Source organism: Montipora capricornis, chromosome 10 (genome assembly GCF_036669925.1).
Source record: "Montipora capricornis isolate CH-2021 chromosome 10, ASM3666992v2, whole genome shotgun sequence".
NCBI classification, from domain to species: domain Eukaryota; kingdom Metazoa; phylum Cnidaria; class Anthozoa; order Scleractinia; family Acroporidae; genus Montipora; species Montipora capricornis.
Window position 1 is genome coordinate 15,626,126 of NC_090892.1, and position 22,014 is coordinate 15,648,139.

General features: G+C 39.3%; 2 protein-coding genes and 1 long non-coding RNA gene across 4 annotated transcripts in view; all 3 read left to right on the forward strand.

The window, feature by feature from the left end:
- LOC138020865 (ATP-dependent DNA helicase DDX31-like) overlaps positions 1–22,014 on the forward strand; it is a 78,507-nt gene that overhangs the window by 9,251 nt on the left and 47,242 nt on the right. For both annotated transcript variants that reach the window (XM_068867772.1, XM_068867771.1), the window contains 3 exons: positions 8,595–8,638; positions 10,245–10,315; positions 16,143–16,207. In XM_068867772.1, the coding sequence (XP_068723873.1) occupies positions 8,595–8,638; positions 10,245–10,315; positions 16,143–16,207 (180 nt within the window). The remainder of the gene's footprint in view (positions 1–8,594; positions 8,639–10,244; positions 10,316–16,142; positions 16,208–22,014) is intronic.
- On the forward strand, positions 3,398–5,218 carry LOC138018698 (uncharacterized). The gene is made up of 3 exons (XR_011126052.1): positions 3,398–3,781; positions 4,045–4,143; positions 4,799–5,218. It is a non-coding gene; the product is annotated as an uncharacterized lncRNA (long non-coding RNA).
- Positions 19,827–20,780, forward strand: LOC138018643 (adrenocorticotropic hormone receptor-like). Its single transcript, XM_068865339.1, has one exon. It carries the CDS (start codon positions 19,827–19,829, stop codon positions 20,778–20,780), a length of 954 nt encoding a protein of 317 aa, XP_068721440.1.

Consider the following 22,014-nt stretch of genomic DNA (forward strand, 5'->3'; position numbering starts at 1 on the left):
TATATTGAGCTCGGCAAAACCTCGAGAAGCTCCAGCTTTGGGATTGTTCTCCGTACCTCACAACTGCTTCAAACTTTTGCATAAGCACGGCTTGCAAAGAGAGAAAAACGTAAAGTTCGCAAAAACTACCGTCCTTAACTACCCCTAGCATTAACCACGTCCGCAAAAAGATTATAGAGCACGCGTCCATCAAAATATCGAGGGAATTAATGTTTGATCGAAAACAGGACTTTGCCTTAGGCATTCGTCGAATGAAATAAATTTTGAGTCGACGTGTTGCCTTAAGCTAATGTTTGAACGTTTAGCCTGGGCTAAAGTAGCGCATCTGAAAACCTATGGCATTAGCGACATAAATATAGAATATTCGAATTAACAAATAATAATAAAAGAAAGGGTTACGTTTTTACGAACGTTGGCCGTGTAGCACTTATATTTGAACAGACTTAACTGATTAGAGTGTAACGTGAAGTGCTAAGTTTCTACCCCATGTGAACCATATGAGCGTTAGCCCTACTAAATGGAAATGGGCCTACACAAGGACAGAGAAAAACTCTGACCAGGTGGAAGCCTCGCCTGTGATCTGTTCTGTTGTCAAGCACTTTGGAAGCGGATAGAGCACGAAAGTAGTGTAGGGGAAGCACGAGACGTAATTCCTTTTGTAATAAAGGATTTCTTAATTTCCTCACACAGGACGTATTTAAAACATGCAGTAGCGAAATGGCAAAATGACTTTTCTGGACAGTAAAAAAGTATGCTTTCCAAGTCTTGGGTATCGAACGGTCAAAGTTCTCCAAGGGTGACATACCGACTATTGCTCTCTTGAAAACAGCAAGATTTTTGTACTTGTCATAATTATCTCGTCACTTGAGCTTATATACACTACAGACTTTAAGATTCGAGGTCGCCCTTGTCTAGGACGGCACCGGAAGTGATTTCTCCTAGACTGACGTCTCACCTTTGACTGCGTCGAGTCCCGCCAGAGCACATGTTTTGACGTCGTATGCAGAAGGTGAGTATTTCGGTGGAATTTTGTGCAAGATTTGGCATACTTTTGAGTCTCAAATATGTTACTTTTGTCTTATGTGTTTATTGAAGTCTTTTGCTGATTTATTGACGAATTTCAGTTTCTTTTTCATTCACTTTTAGCCAAAACCTGCCCAAATCCGAGTGTCTGTCGACCCTCTGATTAAACTAAAGTTTTCATTTCTTCGCGTTTGCTAAACGTATCTGCAAATTGTGGAAATGAAAATTGCAGTCTACTTTTGTCTTTTTGTTAGTAGTAATTTTTTTTATCTAACAGTGGTAACGATATATATATTTTTAAATTCGAGAATTTTGTCGATGGATGCAAAATAAAGCGCCATGTCGATAAGAGTTTTATGATAAAGTGCCGTATCACCTCGTCGAGGAACGTTTCATGAAAATCCTGAATTCCATCTTTTCTTTGTTGCTGGCATTCTCAAAAATTGAACTAAAGATGGAATATCGTGCTTTTCAAAACGAATGTCTGCTTTACATTCATCAGGGTTTTTGTTTACGACGAAAAATCAGTTGTATTCATCATGAAGAATAGTCAAAGTTGCAGGACTGAATTCTTCGTAAAGCAAAGGAAGTTCTTCGCCATCAACCTAACCCTAACTCTGAACAAAAGAACGGCTAAAAACGGAATCGAAAGGCAAATTGTTGTTCAGAGCGCGCCTTATGTCGAAACTTCATCAGAAAGTATTTAATAAAATGAAATAAATTGACCAAATGTGAATAAGGAACCGTGAGTTGTAAGAAGACAGTATAGCAGTATTTTGGTTAACACTGCTTTCTTGAATCTAATTTTACATTGACAGCAAAGGCGGTGTACAAAATGTGCGATATGAAGGACGGTGCACATTAAAGATAAATTGCGCAAAGGGAAAATAAGCGAGGAAACTAGACGAAGGCTCAGAAACGGCTCTGGCTTATCTAGGATTATCTGGTATGTTTTGTTGAGTTCTACTTACTTTGTCCGAGTATCGGTTTGCACAATAATTGATGTTGAAGGTAAAGTAAAGTAAAGTAAAGTACACGTTATTTAAAGTCGGAAGTTCCTTTACTCTCTAGAGAGTACTCTCCCAGGAAGCCGACGGTGCGCTCATTTTACCCCCCTCTGTCCATCAGTGCTCCGTTGTAAGGGTACTTAAAGCTACTTAGGCTACACTGAAAGAAAAGAAGTCGAAACAAGGATGTGAGATCCGGGGATCGAACTCAGGACCTTATGCACCAAGGCCGCGCACTAACCGACTGTGCCACCCTTGTACTGCTATAAAACGCGAACAAAAGAAAAATAGCGACTGATTAGTAGCTACAGTTACCGGACAAAGGTCGCTATACAAAGTACATTCAATCTCCAGTTAATAAAAGCGTATTCTCATTGGTCATTTCAAGATGTACATGTGAACATTCATAAACAGCACGGCAGAGCAATTTTGAAACAGAAATAACTTACCTTGAACAATTACAACTATTTTGCGACGGAAAGCTCTTCGACATTTTCCCAAAACAGGGAAAGCGACTGTAGATTTAATACACAACGACGACAACATGCCAAAAGCAATGGCCCACACTTGAAAACAATAACTATTTATGCTCTCGGAGATCTGTCAAGTGTGATCTCGTCCTCAAAGTGACAAACTGACTGACTGACACTCAAGATCTGCCTCTGGCTAAGGGGTCTGTATGCATACAATGCATAAGACCCCAAAAACGATTAAACCACTTTTTATCCACTTGAAATCCTGCATCCGCAAAAATAACAAACGGTTTGATGCCCAAGAAAAGAATTTGTTCGTCGTCCAGGCATCATGCAACCTTATCAGATTCAAAATTAAAAATCTTCTAAAGACATGCCAAAAATTTGCGGACTATTTGCGTTTATAAAGTTTTGCAAGGAGCCGCCATGTTGGTGCACCGCCGTTGTGCACCAATATGGCGGCCAGAAGTCAACACGAACATCTGGAATTCACTTAACAATGAAAGCGCTTACTTTTCGCACATGACATAAAGTACATGTGTAAGAACACATCTCCTAATTTACTTGAAAAGCTCGGACTACTGAGATTCATATGCATATACATACATTTTATACAACCAAATAACTGTATTTTCGAAACGAAAAACGTCATGGAACTGGAAACTTGAAAAAAAGATTTGTTTCTAGGTCATCTTCAACCACCTTTAGATAAGAATTCAAAACATCTTGCGATTTTGATTTTAGAATTTGATGATGTCATTGTGAAAACCATCTATAGTACGAATCAGAGTCAAGTATTAGGCTCTGGCTCGGAGCCGAACTCTGGCTACCTCGTATAACTTAGGGAAACTCTCGGGGTGTCTAGTATTTGTTGCGGGGGAATTCCGATTGGGGTGTCCGTTGCATAATGGTAAGCGATTTTCCAACTTCACCAACCGGTCGATCCAAATCATGAAGTTTGTGTTCCTGACCGGAAACTATAACATTCGTTTGTATTTTGATGTTATATCCAGGTGTCAGTATTAAGTGATTCGCAAACGGTAGCCGAAGGAATCACCAAAATAAAGGCCGAAGTATTTATAGGCAACCTGCATCCTCCTTTTTTAAGTATTGACATTGTGCTCTTGTCCTTTCCAAGATCGGCGACCATGGGTGAAAGTTGAAACTAGAGACCCACGTAACTGGTGTTTTGGTGAATTACAACCCCCAGCGCATCAGTGGCCCACACGACAGCGATACGTATTACTCCACAGTTTTCTGTGAATTTTTCAGTCAAGGGTACGATCGTACTTATTTATTGATTTCACGTACAGTGTGCAGTTGCAAATTCATAACCATTTTCCGTCAGTGGCCAGAACTGTCGGAAAAAAAAAAGAAGAATTTTAAAAGAACCTGTGGGTCATTGAGAAAAAAATTCAGCAGAGTTGAATAAACGTCTCCAGCTGGCATCGAGGCTGAACGAAGCCGGAATTTGTATGCTGTCACTACTTATGCAAGCTATAGTTTAGTGACTCTTTATCCTGTTTCCAATTTTCGTTTAGAGTATGCTCGTCTGCCTCCATCGTTTTACCGACAAATGGATAACTGCTGATTTGTTGTGTTTTCTGGAAGTGCTGATTGGAATGGACATTTTTACGAAGGTAAGAACGTCTGCTTTGATTGGCTGTGATTGGTTGTCGCTTCTGATCTAACAGGTAAAAGACGCACAAATGACTTCATAATTTAAAACTCTTTTTTTACTATATAAAACTAAGAGATTCAATGTTGCCGTGCCTCTGTTCAGTAAGGCCTGGTCTTCACTAGCGACGCAAGCATAAGCACAAGCAACACACGCAGGCGCATTTACTTGTTGTTAATTAGTGTCTATTGTTCGAACAAAAGGCTCTAATAAACTACAAGCTACTGAGTTTGCGTATGCTTCTTTTGCTTATGCTTGCGCCGATAGTGAAAACCAGGCTTAAAAGATCATAGATGACGTCAAAATGTGGTAAGCACATCAGTGACACACTCGGCTATCGCCTCGTGTACCGCTTTTTTGTTCTTACTGGCGACATTTTGACGTCATCTGTGATGCATTACTGAACAGACGAACGGCAGCATGGAATCTGTTTGTTGATATGAACACATCCCCGACGGAGTTTTTCATTGAACAATGAATAAAAGAATAATTACAGGTCTATATACGTAAATAGAAATTCATGGACAAATATTACGGTTTCAACTTAACCCAACATCAATTATCTTTACAGTTAGGGGCAACAGGTTTGATTTTGAATTTTTCTTTTTGTGTGGCAGATAAAGATAAAGATAAATTCCTGCTGGTTGTAGACACGCACGAGCTAGGGTATCGATCATATGTTCACCTGCGTTTCCAGACGCCTCAGCAAGAACAACGCCCGGACCCTTGTCGAGCTTATCAGAGAGATAATCTTGAGCTAAACCCCAGTCACTGAAGCTGACACATTAACGTTCATGGATGACGTGAAAATGGCTGGAGGAGTGTACCGATCCCAATCTCTCTGGGTGCGTTCATCAAAATCAATTTAAGCTCGTCAAGATACCGGATGGGAAGGCACTCTTTCTTTTTTATAAGAAATGGTCTACCAGCGAGGTGTGGGAACCTCCTGCAGGCTTCCAGATTATCAAAGAAATACCTAAAGGGGGCACCTAAGCTAACTGGACAAGACCACCATTAACCACACCAAGATACCACCACTACCCGAAGCTGCGGTCCGCGCTGCTGACATCAACGAGGAATTATTAAGCCTGGTTGAAAATGGGGAAGTCGGCAGGTCGAGGTATTAGCCAATACGTGTTGGGTACCATATGCCTCGATATTTTTTTACGCCAAGCAAAATATCTTACACCATACTGAATACATGTAGTATTTACAATCTCATAATTCAAAAAAGAAACAAGAAAATGCTAATACAAAGAATAAAACTTCATACAACTTAAATTATTCAAGGTTCCTTGCAACTTTCAAGTGAAGCGGAAATGCCAAAATTAAAGACATTCTTGTAACCAAGCTGCAAGAATTTGCGCTAAAGTTTGTGCTCGGTGTTAGGAGGAAAAATGGTGAGTAAAACACTGCTGTCTATATAATCAAAAGAAAATTACACAGTGGCTTGAAGACATGAATTTTATTTTCTCGTGTTCAAAACAATATTTTACTCTCTCGCTGCGCGCGCTGCGTTCGTAAAATATTGTTTTTATCACGCGAAATGAAATTTATATCCTCGCGCCGCCGTGTAATATCCTCTATTTATTCTAAAACCTTGTTTTTTTCAAAGCTAATTAATCAGTAACCAATTGGTTTTTACCCCTTGTCTGTTTCCTGATAGTAATTACATGTACCAAAGAACAGTGACAAGAACAATAACAACAACAACGACAACAACAACAAAACAATATAACAACATTTTCATAGCCAAACAACACTCAATTCCTGACAATTAACAAATGGTAAACGGTTCGGCGCGTACAATCGAGCTAGACTTTGCACGCGGGAGGTTGAGAAGCACGAAAGAAGCTGGCTAACTCAATTGCACACGCGGAATCGTTTGACATTTGTTTTAAAGCAGAACCACAACATTTTTATGCAATAATTTAAACCTCAAGAAATCCCCGGTCAATTTTTCAAAAGCGCGCGCATTTTGTAAACATTGGAGTACACGTTAATTGTCGCCAGCTCTCGTCGGCAACGTGCACCAATGGACAAATAGTAAATGCAGAATTAACCAATTAGGGACCGGTTGCTCCAAACCTGGTTTAGCGCTAACCGTTGGTTAAGAGGTATCAAAATCAATAGGTTTCCATGGTATTTAACGCTGGTTAGCGCCAACCATGCGTCGAACAACTCGCGCGTGATCGCGCGTTTTACTGAGCTATGTTATAATTAAAGATGCAAACATATGCTTAGTAGACGGACATGCTTGCTTAATGCTAATAGCATAACGGCTAATAACCCAGTTTCAAAGTAATCGGTTTCGTCATTGCCCACCCTTTTAACGAGAGAGACCTTTTCATTCAAGAGGTCAAGTTTCATCTGGAAAAAAAAGAACAGCTACATGTAAAAAGAAAAAAAAACCCGGCTCTTTGAGAAGCCACCATGTGGGTAAAAGCCGAGACCAACATTTTCTTTCCTTTATAAAAGAGTCTGTCGACTGGGCGCTATAAGTTGTTTCACATTGTTTTTCTTTGTCAACTTTTATTGAAATTGTAGGCCTGTGGCGGATCAGTTTCCGTTCCAGTTCTGATGAAGAGAGAAAGGAGGACAAACAGACAGAGAGACCCAATACAGATGTTCAGTGCTCAAAAACGGCTCTTATAAAACGCCAAATAAAACGAAAAATCCTGTAACCAAAGTAATTATTTTTACCCATTTCCTGTCAATGCATTGAACAAAAATCCTTCGGGCTATAAAGTCATAATCTCAGGACCCCGCGTTATTATGTCAACGTGTCCATGACGGTTAATTCAAGAAAGTAAGGAAAACGCGCGTAAAAAAACCAAGTTCATGTTACCAAAACTTAAGTATTTTTAAGTCAGTTTTTGAGAAGATTTTCGTTACGATAACACCCCTTCTGCTGATTAAGGATGCTTGACTCAGTGGACGGGGGTGTTGCCGGGATAAATGGCAAGTGATAAAGGTACCTGGAAATAAGTTTTAATGTTGACTATTAATTTTGCTTTACTCCGAGTCCATATTCATTCTGAACAAATGCAACAGTGGAAATGTCAGTATATATGAACGTTTGTTCGCGCTTGTCATCGAAGACATTCTGGCTGCTTGACTGTCTGCCTCAGCCTAAATATACTCAACTGCCGCCGAAGCAACTGATATTGGTGGTTTGCCTGCAGATCTAGCTGCAAGACTCGTTTACCATCTATCTCTTCTGACTGTGCACATTTAAGAACCTGATGACCTATTAAGAGAAACAGGGTAATTTGTGATAATCAAATGGTGTTGCGCCAACATTTTTTATTAACAATCTTCTCACAAAATACTGATAAACGTATTATTAACGTGATTTCACGCCAATTTACAAACTAGCGTCAGTTTGTTCCTTCCCCTCGATCAGCGTTCGTCGTTTTTTTCGGGGCGTCTGATCGCATTTGATTTCAATGTTCAACCTGATGAAAAAAAAATGTCAGTCAAGTTGACAGACTGTTCGACATAATTTGCTGAGTCTCGCAAAAAAACAAATTAAGAAAACAATACTGATCAGCAAGTTGTGATGGCAGGTATTTGTTGGAATTGTCAGGAACTTATAATGCGCGCACAATCTTGACTCGACGGGAAGAAGATCTGAGGTCGTCGAAGAAGTGATCTTTCTGAGTTTCACGTGTTTCGTACAGTATGTTTGTAATTTGTTGCGCGAAAACGAATGAGGTTTCTAAGCTCACCACTGGCGTATTTTTACAGCCAAGAAAACCCTTAGTTTGTGCTGTTAGACGATGTCATCGATCTTCGTAATGGCAAACAAACGAAGCTTACTGCACATGTCGAGCAAACTCTTGAAAAGTACCTCTTCTAACAATAGCAAGCCATGGTTAAAACTTGCCCAGTAGAAGGACCAAGCAGACGGAAGGTCCAAAGAATCGTGCATTAGTCGCTTTGTTTTCCATCGCAATAATTTTTTTTCTGTTATGGCGGCCCGTAAAAATATCGTCTTAGTGACGTTTTGAGTCCTATTTTCGTCTATAAAAAAAAACTTGTCACTTTCGTTTAATAAACAAAAAAACCTGTTTACACAAAAAAGTGACACTTCCTTGTTTAATAGACAGGAAAGACCGTCCTTTTTGTGTAGTAAACAAATTTTAACTGTCAAGCTTGTGTATTAAACAGAAAAAAAAAACGGGTAATTTGTGCAATAAACAAAGAAATCAGAGTCCGGAAACAATCGGAACCCTTAACAGGGTTCAAAGTAGTAATTCAAAGTCTTTAAGTTACTAATAGTAACTTAAGACTTTGAGGTTCTCGTCTTGAACTAGCCATGAAACGCACTAATGACGATAATATGACGATAAAATAATGACGGTGAAACAATTCACAAATAATTTCTTTAAATATTTTGCCGTTTTTCAGGTATCCAATCTTGAAAACGATTTGAATTTGATCACCATGACGAGGTAATAAGAATTTTTTCATTGGGTTTTTGTGTTGATGATTCTGATGGCACTGGCAATAGCGCTCCTAGTATTACATGTATGAGTAATGAAATTAAGGGGTCTATAAGTGGGTTGATTTCATTCATGGGTAGTAAAAGTTGTTTCCTTAAGAGTTGAGTTCATTTATCTTACCAATAAATTATGTGTTGATGCCAAGGAAGAGTTATTTAATATAATCTCACTGCAGATTGTTGTCCATGGCTTGAAAGCTCGTGTGTTTAAAGGGTTCATGCATAATTTAACATACTGTATTTTTGAAATCCAAAGGAATAAAAGAATTGATTTTTTGGTCATAGCAGCACTTTACAAATGTCCAATAAAGATTACATACACCAAGTGATGGATGGTGATGACAATAATAATTGAGCTACAGTAGATGATTAGAGCGAGTTGCAAACGAGTGTTCCGAAACCAAAACCAAAGTAATTACTTTGGCCAATCAAAAAGGAGGGAGACAATCCAGTAAACCAATCAAAATTCGAAGTAATTACACGTAGCCAACACAAAGCGCGGGAAAATGTTCACTCGCAAGCCACGATTGGTTTTGGTTTCACTTCTGATTGGTTGAAAAAGTGGCGCAACAACTTTGAACCAATCACTTAGTGAAGTGATGCAAAACCAAAGCAATTCGCTAATTACTTTCGACACTCAATTTGAAAACCGCTCTATTGATAGTAAAAATTAATCGCAACAAGGCTGCTGTGTAAGAAATTTTCCGGGAGCCCTTCGGGCTTCCAACATTTAAAGTTAGTAACCCGAGTTATTTTTTCAAGAACGTAGAATTAATAAATTCCAGCTGGGATGATATTTACAAGAAAGTGAGGATGAATCAGTTAAGGCGCCCGTTTGGGCTACTTGTTCAGAAATTTGGTCGCCCACTCTCGCAAATAAGGCCTGTTCCAAACGTCGTGCTACTGCCGTGCCGAATTCAAATGAATTTGGCTTGGCAGTGGCACGACGATGGCACGGCAGCGGTTTCAAACGTAGAACCTAATACAGTCGCGCCAAATTCAAAGGACAAAAGAAACCATCCATCCAGCGTAATAGTATGCAAATAATGCAAAATACAATAAATTAATTTATGAATTGAGTTCGGCGCAAAAATAGCGCGCCATTTGAAACCAAGTCGTGCTACTGCTGTGCGGCACGGCAAGTCCTACCGTGCTAATTAGTCGTGCCGAACCTAAGTCACCCGTGCCGCGCGTAATGGTTTCAAACGACGTGCTACTGCCGTGCTTAAATCGAAATGACAATAGGCCATTTCCGAGTTCATATCTCCCTCCTCTTCAAGGCGAGTCTAAGTGCGAAGTTTTTCTTATGAAAATTATTTTCATTCATAGGTAAAGTAAAACTAATTACCATCACAAAAACTTCGCACTTGGACTCGCTTTGAAGAGGAGGCGGACAAGCACTCGGAAATGGCCTATTTCATTTGAGTTCGGCACGACAGAAGCACGACGTTTGGAACAAGCCTAAGGCGCCCCAGGCGACCGTTAGGCAGCAACCTTGAGCAATTTTGTAGAAAGGAAGCATTCAAGGCTTAATCCTGTTTTTTTTTTGTTTTAAGCATACAGAAGGCTGCCATTCCGTCTCTTCTGGAAGGCAAAGATGTGTTTGTCAAATCCAAAACTGGAACAGGTACATGTACATGTGCATTCTAGTGTCGTCATTATTATTATTTTCCATTTTGATATAACTGAACGGGGGCGCATCCCTACCGGTTTACCCCATTTTACGCAAATCGGTCAGAAAAACGGGAAAGGGGACTTTATGGAGTTAAAATCCAAAAATTCCCGGGGAGTGTGCCCCCTTTCCTCCCCCCTAGAAACTTTTTCGTCGTTTTGGAAACCGGTCATCATTTATCTTATGTCCGCCCCTGCTGATATCATTCCCTGGTCAGTCACTGTTGAAACGCGTTAACACATAAAGTCAACAGTCAATACTCCGAGTCCAGAAAAAAAACCGGAAGTTGCATGCAAGTGAGGCTTAATAGCCCACGCGGCAGGAAAAATGTCGGACAAAGCAAACAAGAACGGGGTTGTAGGCAAATTTAAAGCTGCTTCAGCCGTGCAAATTGTTAGCAAGTTTAAAAAAATTGATCACAACTGTTACGCAGCTGTAAACTGTAATAACCGAAGTGAAAGTAGACTCGATTTATTGTTTCGTGCGTTTCCATCGGACACACAACAACTGAAAAAGTGGGAAATTCGTATGAAAAGAGGAGATGGCTTCTTTGCCACGGTAGGAAACAGCTTCTGTTTTTCTGAACACTTCTTGCCGACGGATTTTAAACGGACTCTGACTGGTCATAGACGAGACTTAAAGCGTACCATTGGTCTTTCCTTGGACAAAAGTGGATGAAGGATCGCTTTGTGGCGCGAAAAGGCTGAAGTTGAGATGAGAGAAATCTGAAGGGATAACAAAAGCCGAGAGTGCTCATGAATGTAAAGACCAGGAAGAAATTGCAGGAGATTTCCAAAAATATTCTGTTGTATTCAGTCCACCAACAGTGTGATTTTTTAAGGAAATGTGTCATCAAAGATGTGCCAACCTTTGATTCTCCTAAGGGCCCTTTTGACGTGAATTCTTAAATTGGCAATCCTCGTAGTCTTACAACAGTCTTTCTTGGAGACCTGTTCAGATTTACTTCGTCATTTAGTAGGAATGAAAAGCGTTACCACGAGCAGCCATAATCAGGTCATGCTGATCCACCAAAGCAACAAAAAAAACTGCTTTTAAAATCTACTTGTCAGAGATACTTTCTCCGTACAAACTACTCACAAATGTAATCCGAACATTTGGGGAAATTCCTACAAGACCTTTGAAGGTGTTGTGGGACTTGTGTTCAGAATTAAGTTCACTCAAGGTCTTGAGGAGTGTGGCATTTTATTTCTGTGCAGTCTATTTTGCATCTTATGTTTTCAAACTCGCTCTTAAAAACTTCAGGTAGATATGGAACGCCAACACTGTCTTATGTGAACCTCTTTCATTATATGCGGTGCATTTTACGTTATATGCGGTGCATCTTACATTATATGCGGTGCCTTTCACATTATACGCATTGCTTTTCTTATTATATGCGGTACTTTTGTCATCATATGTGGTACTTTTGTCATTATATGTGGTACTTTTGTAATGATATGCAGTGCTTTCGTCATTATATGCGGTGCTTTTGTCATTATATGCGGTGCTTTTGTCATTATATGCAGTGCTTTCGTCTTTATATGCGGTGCTTTTGTCGTTCTATGTGGTGGATGTGTCATTATATGAAGTAGTTTTTACATTATATGCGGTGCTTTGTTTGTCATCATTATATGAGGTGCTTTTGTCAATATATGCGGTGCGTTCTTCATTATGAGGTGATGATTCCCCGGGGTCTGGGTAGGAGCTTGTGAAAAATCCATAATGCCATGGGCACCGATATCGAGGATCCGCCATTTTGTTTCCGTTCTTGCTTCTGTCGTGTTCTCTTGGAGACCTCGAAATGGACACAGTCTTAAAGAGACTGAAACTCGAAGATCTGACTGAGAAATCTCAAACTGAACACATTACTCCGGACATTGTTTGCAAGTTGTCGGTACACGAAATGGAAATGTTAGGACTAAATACTCGCAGTGATATGATGTCTTTGCGTATAGAATGCACCAAATTTGGGGGAGAAGCACCGAAGAAACTCGAGGGAACGTGTGGTGCCCCCAGTTTCTTTATTCCACAGTCTGTGCTTGGTGATTTGCTACAAGAGGGATTTACAATCAAGGAAATATCTTCGATCCTTGCTGTATCGGAGAGTACGGTTTACCGGAGGATGAGGCAATACGGATTGAGCAAGTTCGAGTTCACTACATCAGGGTTGGTAACGTTACCTTACATATAGGGGTGAGTTGGAACACGATACATGCAGTCATTCAGTAGCCGTCACGCAACGAAAAATCATAGCTCACCGTTTCGTAGCGAAACTCAGAGGAAGACAGCAAAGATAGTTCTGTTCTATTAATACGTATGTGAGTTGTTTTCTGCCCAAAATAGGCCCATGTAAACTATTTCAACTGCCAATTTACCCCTACACATAACGCTCCGCTATATGTAAATGTCTTGGATAAGCTTGCAAACATAACCTGAGGCGGTTTCACGAAAAAAAATAAATAAATAAATAAAGACAGTTCCGTGACTTTAAGACGAATTTGATTTGCTCTCTGTCTATCTTCACTCTGCATTATCCCAATCTTTGAGGTTTCCTTCATGTTTTTGCACGAAAAACCTATCCACTCACTGCGTAGATTACAATTATGAAAACCTCTGAGTTTCGCTACGAAACGGTGAGCTATGATTTTTTGTTGCGTGACGGCTAGTGACTGACTGCATGTATCGTGTTCCAACTCACCCCTATATGTAAGGTAACGTTACCAACCCTGATGCAGTGAACTCGAACTTGCTCAATCCGTATTGCCTCATCCTCCGGTAAACCGTACTCTCCGATACAGCAAGGATCGAAGATATTTCCTTGATTGTAAATCCCTCTTGTAGCAAATCACCAAGCACAGACTGTGGAATAAAGAAAATGGGGGCACCACACATTCCCTCGAGTTTCTTCGGTGCTTCTCCCCCAAATTTGGTGCATTCTATACGCAAAGACATCATATCACTGCGAGTATTTAGTCCTAACATTTCCATTTCGTGTACCGACAACTTGCAAACAATGTCCGGAGTAATGTGTTCAGTTTGAAATTTCTCAGTCAGATCTTCGAGTTTCAGTCTCTTTAAGACTGTGTCCATTTCGAGGTCTCCAAGAGAACACGACAGAAGCAAGAACGGAAACAAAATGGCGGATCCTCGATATCGGTGCCCATGGCATTGTGGATTTTTCATAAGCTCCTACCCAGACCCCGGGGAATCATCACCTCATAATGAAGAACGCACCGCATATAACGACAAAAGCGCCTCATATAATGATGACAAACAAAGCACCGCATATAATGTAAAAACTACTTCATATAATGACACATCCACCACATAGAACGACAAAAGCACCGCATATAAAGACGAAAGCACTGCATATAATGACAAAAGCACCGCATATAATGACGAAAGCACTGCATATCATTACAAAAGTACCACATATAATGACAAAAGTACCACATATAATGACAAAAGTACCGCATATAATACGAAAAGCACAGCGTATAATGTGAAAGGCACCGCATATAATGTAAGATGCACCGCATATAATGTAAGATGCACCGCATATAACGTAAAATGCACCGCATATAATGAAAGAGGTTCACATAAGACAGTGTTGGCGTTCCATAGGTAGATGTTGTTTAATCTGCTCTTTAGAAGACCATATAAGTAAGCTTCCTAGCATGAAATATAGGTAATTAGCCCATGTTATAGTTATATCTGAAACAACTTGCTCTGAAATACATACCTCTTACTAACCGAGTTCGAGGTCCGTACTGTAAGTTACGGACCGAGTTTTTTCCCGCTGATTTATGGCCCGCGCGCTTCGTGCTTGGGCCATAAATCAACGGGAAAAAACGAGGATCCATAACTTACAGTACGGACCGAGAAAACTCGGTTAGTAAGATATTGTCAAAAAAAGCCAAAACTCATCAATCGGTTGCAAACGCCTAGCGCAACCAACATTGCGTCCAGGAAACCTCTTTTCTTTCCTTGTCATGAAAGGAAATTTATCTTCAAAATTAATAGAATCAGAATTATCGCGTACAAAACTGGAATAAGTTAATTTAGGGGCATTAGGCTCTACATATTTCCAGAACTCTGATAAAGTTACATAGTTTGGGAATCCAGTATAAAATTTTATATCTTCATTACTACTTGAAAATCTTTCCAGACCAAACTTGGAAATCCTCTCCTTTGCGTTAAATTCTTGTAATTCTTGAAGCAGCCTTCCATTTTCCATTTTTATTTCTTCCATCCACGTGTCAAGTGTTGGTGGACCGAATACAACAGAATATTTTTGGAAATCTCCTGCAATTTCTTCCTGGTCTTTATATTCATGAGCACTCTCGGCTTTTGTTATCCCTTCAGATTTCTCACATCTCAACTTCAGCCTTTTCGCTCCACAAAGCGATCCTTCATCCACTTTTGTCCAAGGAAAGACCAATGGTACGCTTTAAGTCTCGTCTATGACCAGTCAGAGTCCGTTTGAAATCCGTCGGCAAGAAGTGTTCAGAAAAACAGAAGCTGTTTCCTACCGTGGCAAAGAAGCCATCTCCTCTTTTCATACGAATTTCTCACTTTTTCAGTTGTTGTGTGTCCGATGGAAACGCACGAAACATTAAAGCGGGTCGATTTTCACTTCGGTTATTACAGTTTGCAGCTGCGTTGTTTGCACAACCCCGTTCTTGTTTGTTTTGTCCGACATTTTACCTGCGGCGAGGGCTATTAAGCCTCACTTGCATGCAACTTACGGTTTTTTCTGGAATCGGAGTATTTTGTAGCAACAATAGCCCTTTTCACGGTTAGTCTTTCTCATTTGCATTACAATGTAATCTAACGTGGATGCGAGGCAATTTCGGGTTAAAACTACAAAATAGCCCGAAATTGCCTCACATACATGCTAGATTACATTGTAATGCAAATGAGACAAACTAACCGTAAAAGAGCTATGTAAGACATTTTTTGCTCAAATATGAATGATTTGATGAGTTTTAAAGCACAGGGAAAGATCTGGAGACCATGAAGGGATCGTAAGCACATTGGCGAGGCTCTTTATTGTTATGAGACTGGCATGGTTGTAGGGTTTTAGGGTCGGTTTTTTAACTCCAAACACCATTAATTTTATTATCAGGAACAAGACTATTGTTGTGGGACTACTTCTAGAGTTTTATAGTATCTGAGACTAGAAAATGTTGTTGCACGGTATAAGCAAGCTACGTATGACCTCCAGGAGAGAAGTCTAATGCTCGAGCAACAGATCCATCCAGTTGGTAGAAAAAGCAGCCCATTGGAGGATAATAAACACTTAATCACTGGTCCCGAGGGAAACAGTTCATTTTGTTTTCCGAGAATCTCAATGTTTCCCCGAGGCGCAGCCTAGAGAAACATTGAGATTCGAGGGAAATAAAATGAACTGTTTCCCGAGAGACCTGTCATTAAGTGATTTGTTATAAAGCACAAAAATAAAAACGTGCAACGGCAACAGCAACGGCGGTCGTCGGTGAACATTCGCGGGTAACAGTGCACTGTTACCCTCTGACGTCATGGATTTTGCACTGTTGCCCGCTAAGAGACTTTTAACGGGAAACAGTTTTATTGTTAGATGTCATGTGACCTCGAAGTAACCAATGAGAGCGGGTGCTGCTGGGGAAAAAAAACTCAGCTATATAACAAAAAATCTTACTGCCTACTGAAAGACAAACAGAAATATAAGTAGTAATGGCTGTTTTACAATAGCATTGGAAGCACATTTTCTGACAGTTTACTTCAACTTTCTTTCTGACAGGAAAAACTCTCACCTATGCAGTGCCTGTGATAAACTCCATTCAAAATATCAAACCAAAAATTAACGTAAGTAAATTTACATGTCTTTTGTTCATTTTTTGCTAAGATTAAGGCTATAATATATAGATTTAGCCCAGCCTAAAAGCGGAGCCCCCGTTGCTAACCACAGAAAGCAATATAGTGTTTTCGGAAATAATTATGCGTCTGCATAAAGTACAAAGTTAATCGTCGTTTATAGTGTGTACTGCAGTTTACAGTGATAAAACAGATAAAATACCTCTGAGCTAACAGCAGTAAACAAACAAGCCTTGTAAACAACAACCAACAATTTTAATCAACAACAAAAACTGAAATTAAATGCACCGTAATCTCTTTCACAACATTTTCCGTTTGACTGACAATCTTTATCTCTCTCTCTTCTGTTCAGAACAACAGCAAAAATTTTACTAATTAAAAGTCAACCTAAAGCGTAATAATTTCGCTTACTTGACTGAAATTTCACAGTCAAACAAAGCAGCTGACAACTGGGCATCCATTTCACGCAAAAAGCAAATATAATAAATGTGATTCTTGAAATATGTCAGAATGTCTGTCACGAAGGAATTGCAAACGTTTTCAGGCCTTCTTCGTTTTTTTTTTTTAGCTAGCTTTACAAAATATGTGAGGAAGCGAGACATAGATTAAGAAGGAAAACCGTTTTAAATAAGTCTTTTGTCTCTTGCTCTATTTCTCTCAGCTTTACGTTGAAATTTACGTTGAAATTTCTCTTCTCCTTCCTCGGCTTCTCTCGAGGATTTCTTTGCTTAAATTTCTCAAATTCCGTCGCCTCTTCTCTCGTCCTGTTTCCTGCTCTTTATCCCGTTGCACGTCACTAATATAATTTCCCACCAGAAAAACGCGGGTTGCCAAATGCAACGCTAACACGCGATTTCCTGCCAAGGAAAACTGCCCGAACACTCCCGTCCCTAATGGCTATCCTGCCTCCCCACCTCCACCCCGACAGTCTGTACGGGCGGACGTACGTGACGTCATATCCAAAATTTCCATAAAACCTGCCTATCGGTAACTTCCACCTATTTTCTCAATATTTGTGGATAGTAAAAAGCGATCAGTTCTTTGTAATAATCATATTTTAGGAGGGAGTTGTTAAATTTCCATAGACCTGTACATCAATGTACAACACTCTTTGATTCGCCAAATAAACTTCCTGACTGTCGTCTGTATCTCGATCGTAGTGATAATGATGTCACAAAGTATTTTAGCTGGACGAGATTTTATCAGCACGTACCGCCAAAGTTTGCTTGTAGTTAATGCAAACAGCTGCAGAACGGTAGCCTCCTCAATTCTCTCAGGGTGTATCAAAACATGGCAATGTTTTGAGATACAGATAAGGGCAAAAAATTGAATCTTTTAGACTAGTTGATATTTGTAAATTTTTTAACAAATTAACGTCACAATTCATTGATCTGTATCATTTTTTAAAAGGAAAAATTTAGACGCATCTGGATTTGTTCACCGAACAGTTCTCGATTTACTGCTTGTCCATCGAGTATATTTGATTTGTTTTAATGTATTTTGTAAAAAGTTGGTGTGTTGTTCGAGCTCCCGCATACATCAGGAAGCAACGCACCGTTGAATTTTGTTAATCAGGCTGTTTTCATGTAGAGTTGTCCTTAATTTATACAAGGAACCTTTGCTAAACGGGAAACTTACTTTCCTTTGCGTTGCCTGAGAAATTGAGTTCTAGACTCGTCTAGTTCGAATTTAAGAAGCAACGTAATCGTAAAGATAAACTTTTTGAGGATATGGTGAGAAGTCCAAAAAGATTTGATGGAATAACAGAAATAAACAAGTGTTTTCAGGGAAACATCAACATTGCAAAGAGGAAAAAAATGCTTTAAGGAGTTGGTCTAGCTCTTCATTGCAATCTTATTGTCAGATCATACTTATTGATTATATTGAAAAGACTTAAAAATCATTTTTCATTCACTCTTCTTTGTTAGAACTAGGATGAACAAAGGTTTGTAGCATATATAATAAATCAGTAAAGAATCTGCAAGAAAACGTTCTCAAAGTGAACGATTAACCTTGACTTAAATTACTTTGTCTGTTCCATTCCTTTCAGTTATTCATTTGAAATACAAGTCTCAAATTAAATTGAATCCTCAATTGATTCTAATCACCTGTTTCTGCCTGACGAGAACAACTTTGTATTATCCTCAGTCAGGCTGGAGAAGATACGACAGGAAATCTTCAAATAAGAGGATCAGTTTTTTATTTGCCCACCCAAAATAATGTGTGTTAATGATAAAAGCTTTTCATCTCATCCGGGATGAAAACCGGTAAATAAAAACCTTCCGTAAAATGTAATATAATATTACACTTGACCCTAACCTAGTAACACATGAGTTATTTTTTGTTTAATTCTCACCTTTGAACAGCGTATACTGTAACTGAGATTTTATACAAATATCAACTGTCTAGTGCCCATGTTTTCCTACAATCGGAATAAATGTGATAAATTTAGTTGGAGCGTTCAAACAAAATAAAAACAAATCATTTGCGTATTGAAATGAGGAATAAGCATGTTTTACGATTTTCAGCAGGGAACGTATTTCTCTAGTATAGCAGAAGAGCTAGACTAATGGGAAAAAGGACGTAATCCATTTGGAAAATCGTGGCGTCAGATGGAACACGTTCGGTTCGCGACGAGAATGACGGAATATTTTCCCAATTTTAGCACGGTGTTATCAAAACGCCAAAAGAAGCATTTGAAAATGTCCGTTAATTCTGATCAGTAAAAGGGAAAAAATCATGTTCCATTTGATTCTGTGTATCTCAAAATAAAAGAAATGAAACTAATTTAAAATGTACGCTAGGAATACATTTTTGCAGATACGGCGGCCATTTTGATTTCTATTGCTTCAAATAGCTATTATGAGATGCCCAGGGGGCAAATACATTTTAATTTGCCCCCTGGGCATCCCATAATGTCTTTCCAAAAAATAGAAATCAAAATGGCCGCCGTATCTGCAAAAAGGTCTATTAGTATTGCTGATAAACCCAGCAAGACTCCGTTCAAAGACTGTTTTCCTGCAAATTTGTCGTCTCCAATTTCGTAGATGAAATTTATTGATTTACATCGCATTCGACTACTTCCTTGCGCTATTTATTGTGAACCCTTTTTATGGTTCTTAAGTGAGTCCATAAAGGGCGGTCTTTTACAAATTCCCAAATATAAATTTCTCAGTTAGAATGACCAGCCACATTTGAGAACAAAGATTATTATCAATATACGCGGCCAAATAGAAAATCGGCCTCTTCAAAGCACACGCTCAGCGGGCCGCAAAAGACTGAGGCTGCTAATGCATTATCAGCCCTACAGCTGATTGGTTTTTGTTTCAACTTTGTGGTATGCCTATTATTTATCGACGATTTTACGCATTGTTCTACGCGGACGCAAACAAACAATATTCCCTCAAAAAGTCATGTTATTCCCTTATTATCACCGACTTTGTTAAATTGATTCAGGTCTCCTATGGAATACATATAATTAAGTTCGAGCTAATAATTGTCGAGTTGCAGAAAACAAGCCTTGGCGCTTTGGCTTTCTAAGTATTGAGAAACAATCTAGCAGTAGTTGCTCTATTCCATCGAGGTGCAAGTTTTTGAACTTGTCGTGACAATGAACGAAGCAAACGAAATGTCTCACGACCATGATCATGAACATGGGGCGGGAATAATTTCAACAGCAACAGTCGCCATTGTGGGAGGAATTTTCAGCTTGACATTTTCTTCAGCTACAATTTTAACGAACATTGTTCTTTTGGTCACACTCTTTAGCGATCCCTACAATTATTTTCGATCTCGCGGTACCACATATTTCGTGGCAAGTCTGTCTTTGAGCGATTTTCTTTCAGGTTTGTTTGTACAGCCTTTGTATTCGGCTTGTATGCTTTGCATTGGATCTGGACATGAGCAGCCCAAACTTTGCGAGATTTCGCTTATTTTCTCACATGTGACTACTAAGATTTCAATTTTTACAGTGGTTGCTTTAGCAGTGGATAGGTATCTAGCTGTGAAGCTTTCGTGGCGATACAAAAACCTTGTAACAATCCGAAAGGTCATTGTGTGTAACATTTTCATCTGGCTGTTCTCTGTGATGTTTGAAGTATCACATTCTGTTGTTGAATCCGAAAACATTTTCCATTTGGTTGATCTTCACCTTCAAACCACGGTCCCATTAGTTCTTATGAGTTGCGTTTATGCTGCCGCTTACATAGAATTTCGTCGCTACTCAAGAAACGTCGTGTTTGGACAAGCCCTTCCAGGTGGAAGTTCTCGTACATTTGTTCAAAACATTCGACTCGAAAAGAAGATAGTTTGGACAGTCGTAATAATCAATGTTGTGATATTTATATCTTTTTCGCCGTATTTAATCGCAAAAAATTTAGAAAATGGCTGTTTAAAAGAGAAAAGCAGTGAATGTAGTGGGGTGGGTTTTGAAACCTTGAAAGCTCTTTCAGTACCAATGTTGTGTATAAGCTCTGCGCTAAACCCATTCCTTTACGCTTGGAGAATACCACAATACAGGCAAGCCCTAATTGCGGTGAAAAACCGGACATGCCTTTCGTGTTAAAGATAAAGTTGCTTCATAAGTACTCAGGCAGTAAACAAGCCTACGGTTCTCGCAACTGATAGTTTATTTGAACGAAAATTTTCGTAGTTGTCAACTCTCTTTGTAACTCTTCAAAAGAGCTAGACCAATGGTAAACTACAATAAAATTGACTATGATATATGTGCGAGGTTATAATGATAAAAGGGTTCTTTTGCAATCCTCGATTCTGCTTCCATGAAATGGCGACTTAAATCAAGATTGGATCCTCTCTTGCTTAAGAAATTAAAATGAAAACAGGGCTGTGCACATGCATTAATTGGAAAAAAACACTCTTTATCAAAAAGGTAATCACTTCAATTTAACACTTCATTCGCTTTAACACCGCTATTACTTACGATTTTTAAGCAGTCCTATTCGTGTCTATTGCTCTATTTTTCTTAGCTTTACATTCATTTTCATTGAAATTTTCTCTTCTTCTCCTTTTTCGGCTTCTCTCGAGGATTTCTTTGCTTAAATTTCTCAAATTTCGTTGCCCTTTCTCTCCTGCTCTTTCCTGCTTTTTATCCCGTTGCTCGTCACTAATTAAATTTCCCTCCAGAAAAACGCGGGTTGCCAAATGCAACGCTGCTACGCGATTTCATGCCAAGGAAAACTGGCCGAACACTCCCGTCCCTTGTGGCTGTCCTCCCTCCCACCTCCACCCCGACAGTCTGTACGGGCGGACGTACGTGATGTCATAGCCAAAATTTCCATAAAAGCTGCCTATCGGTGACTTATACGTATTTTCTCGATATTTGTGGATAGTAAAAAGCGATCAGTTCTTTGTAATTATCATCTTCCAGGAGGGAGTTGTTAAATTTCCATAGGCCTGTACTTCAATGTACAAGACTTTGATTCGCCAAATGAACTTCCTGACTGTCTTCTGAATCTCGATCGTAGTGATAATGATATCAAAAAGTATTTTAGCTGGACGAGATTTTATGAGGACGTACCGCCAAAGTTTGCTTGTAGTTTATGCAAACAGCTGCAGAACGGTAGCCTCCTCAATTCTCTCAGGGTGTATCAAAACATGGCAATGTTTTAGGATACAGATAAGGGCAAAAAATTGAATCTTTTAGAGTAGTTGATTTTTGTAAATTTTTTCAACAAATTAACGTCACTATTCATTGATCTGTATCATTTTTAAAAAGGAAAAATTTAGACCCGTCTGGATTTGTTCACCGAAGAATCCTCGATTTACTGCTTGTACATGGA

What these genes read in the sequence shown, in the direction of transcription:
- LOC138018643 (XM_068865339.1), top strand. Translation starts at nt 19,827, where the DNA reads ATGAACGAAGCAAACGAAATGTCTCACGACCATGATCATGAACATGGG.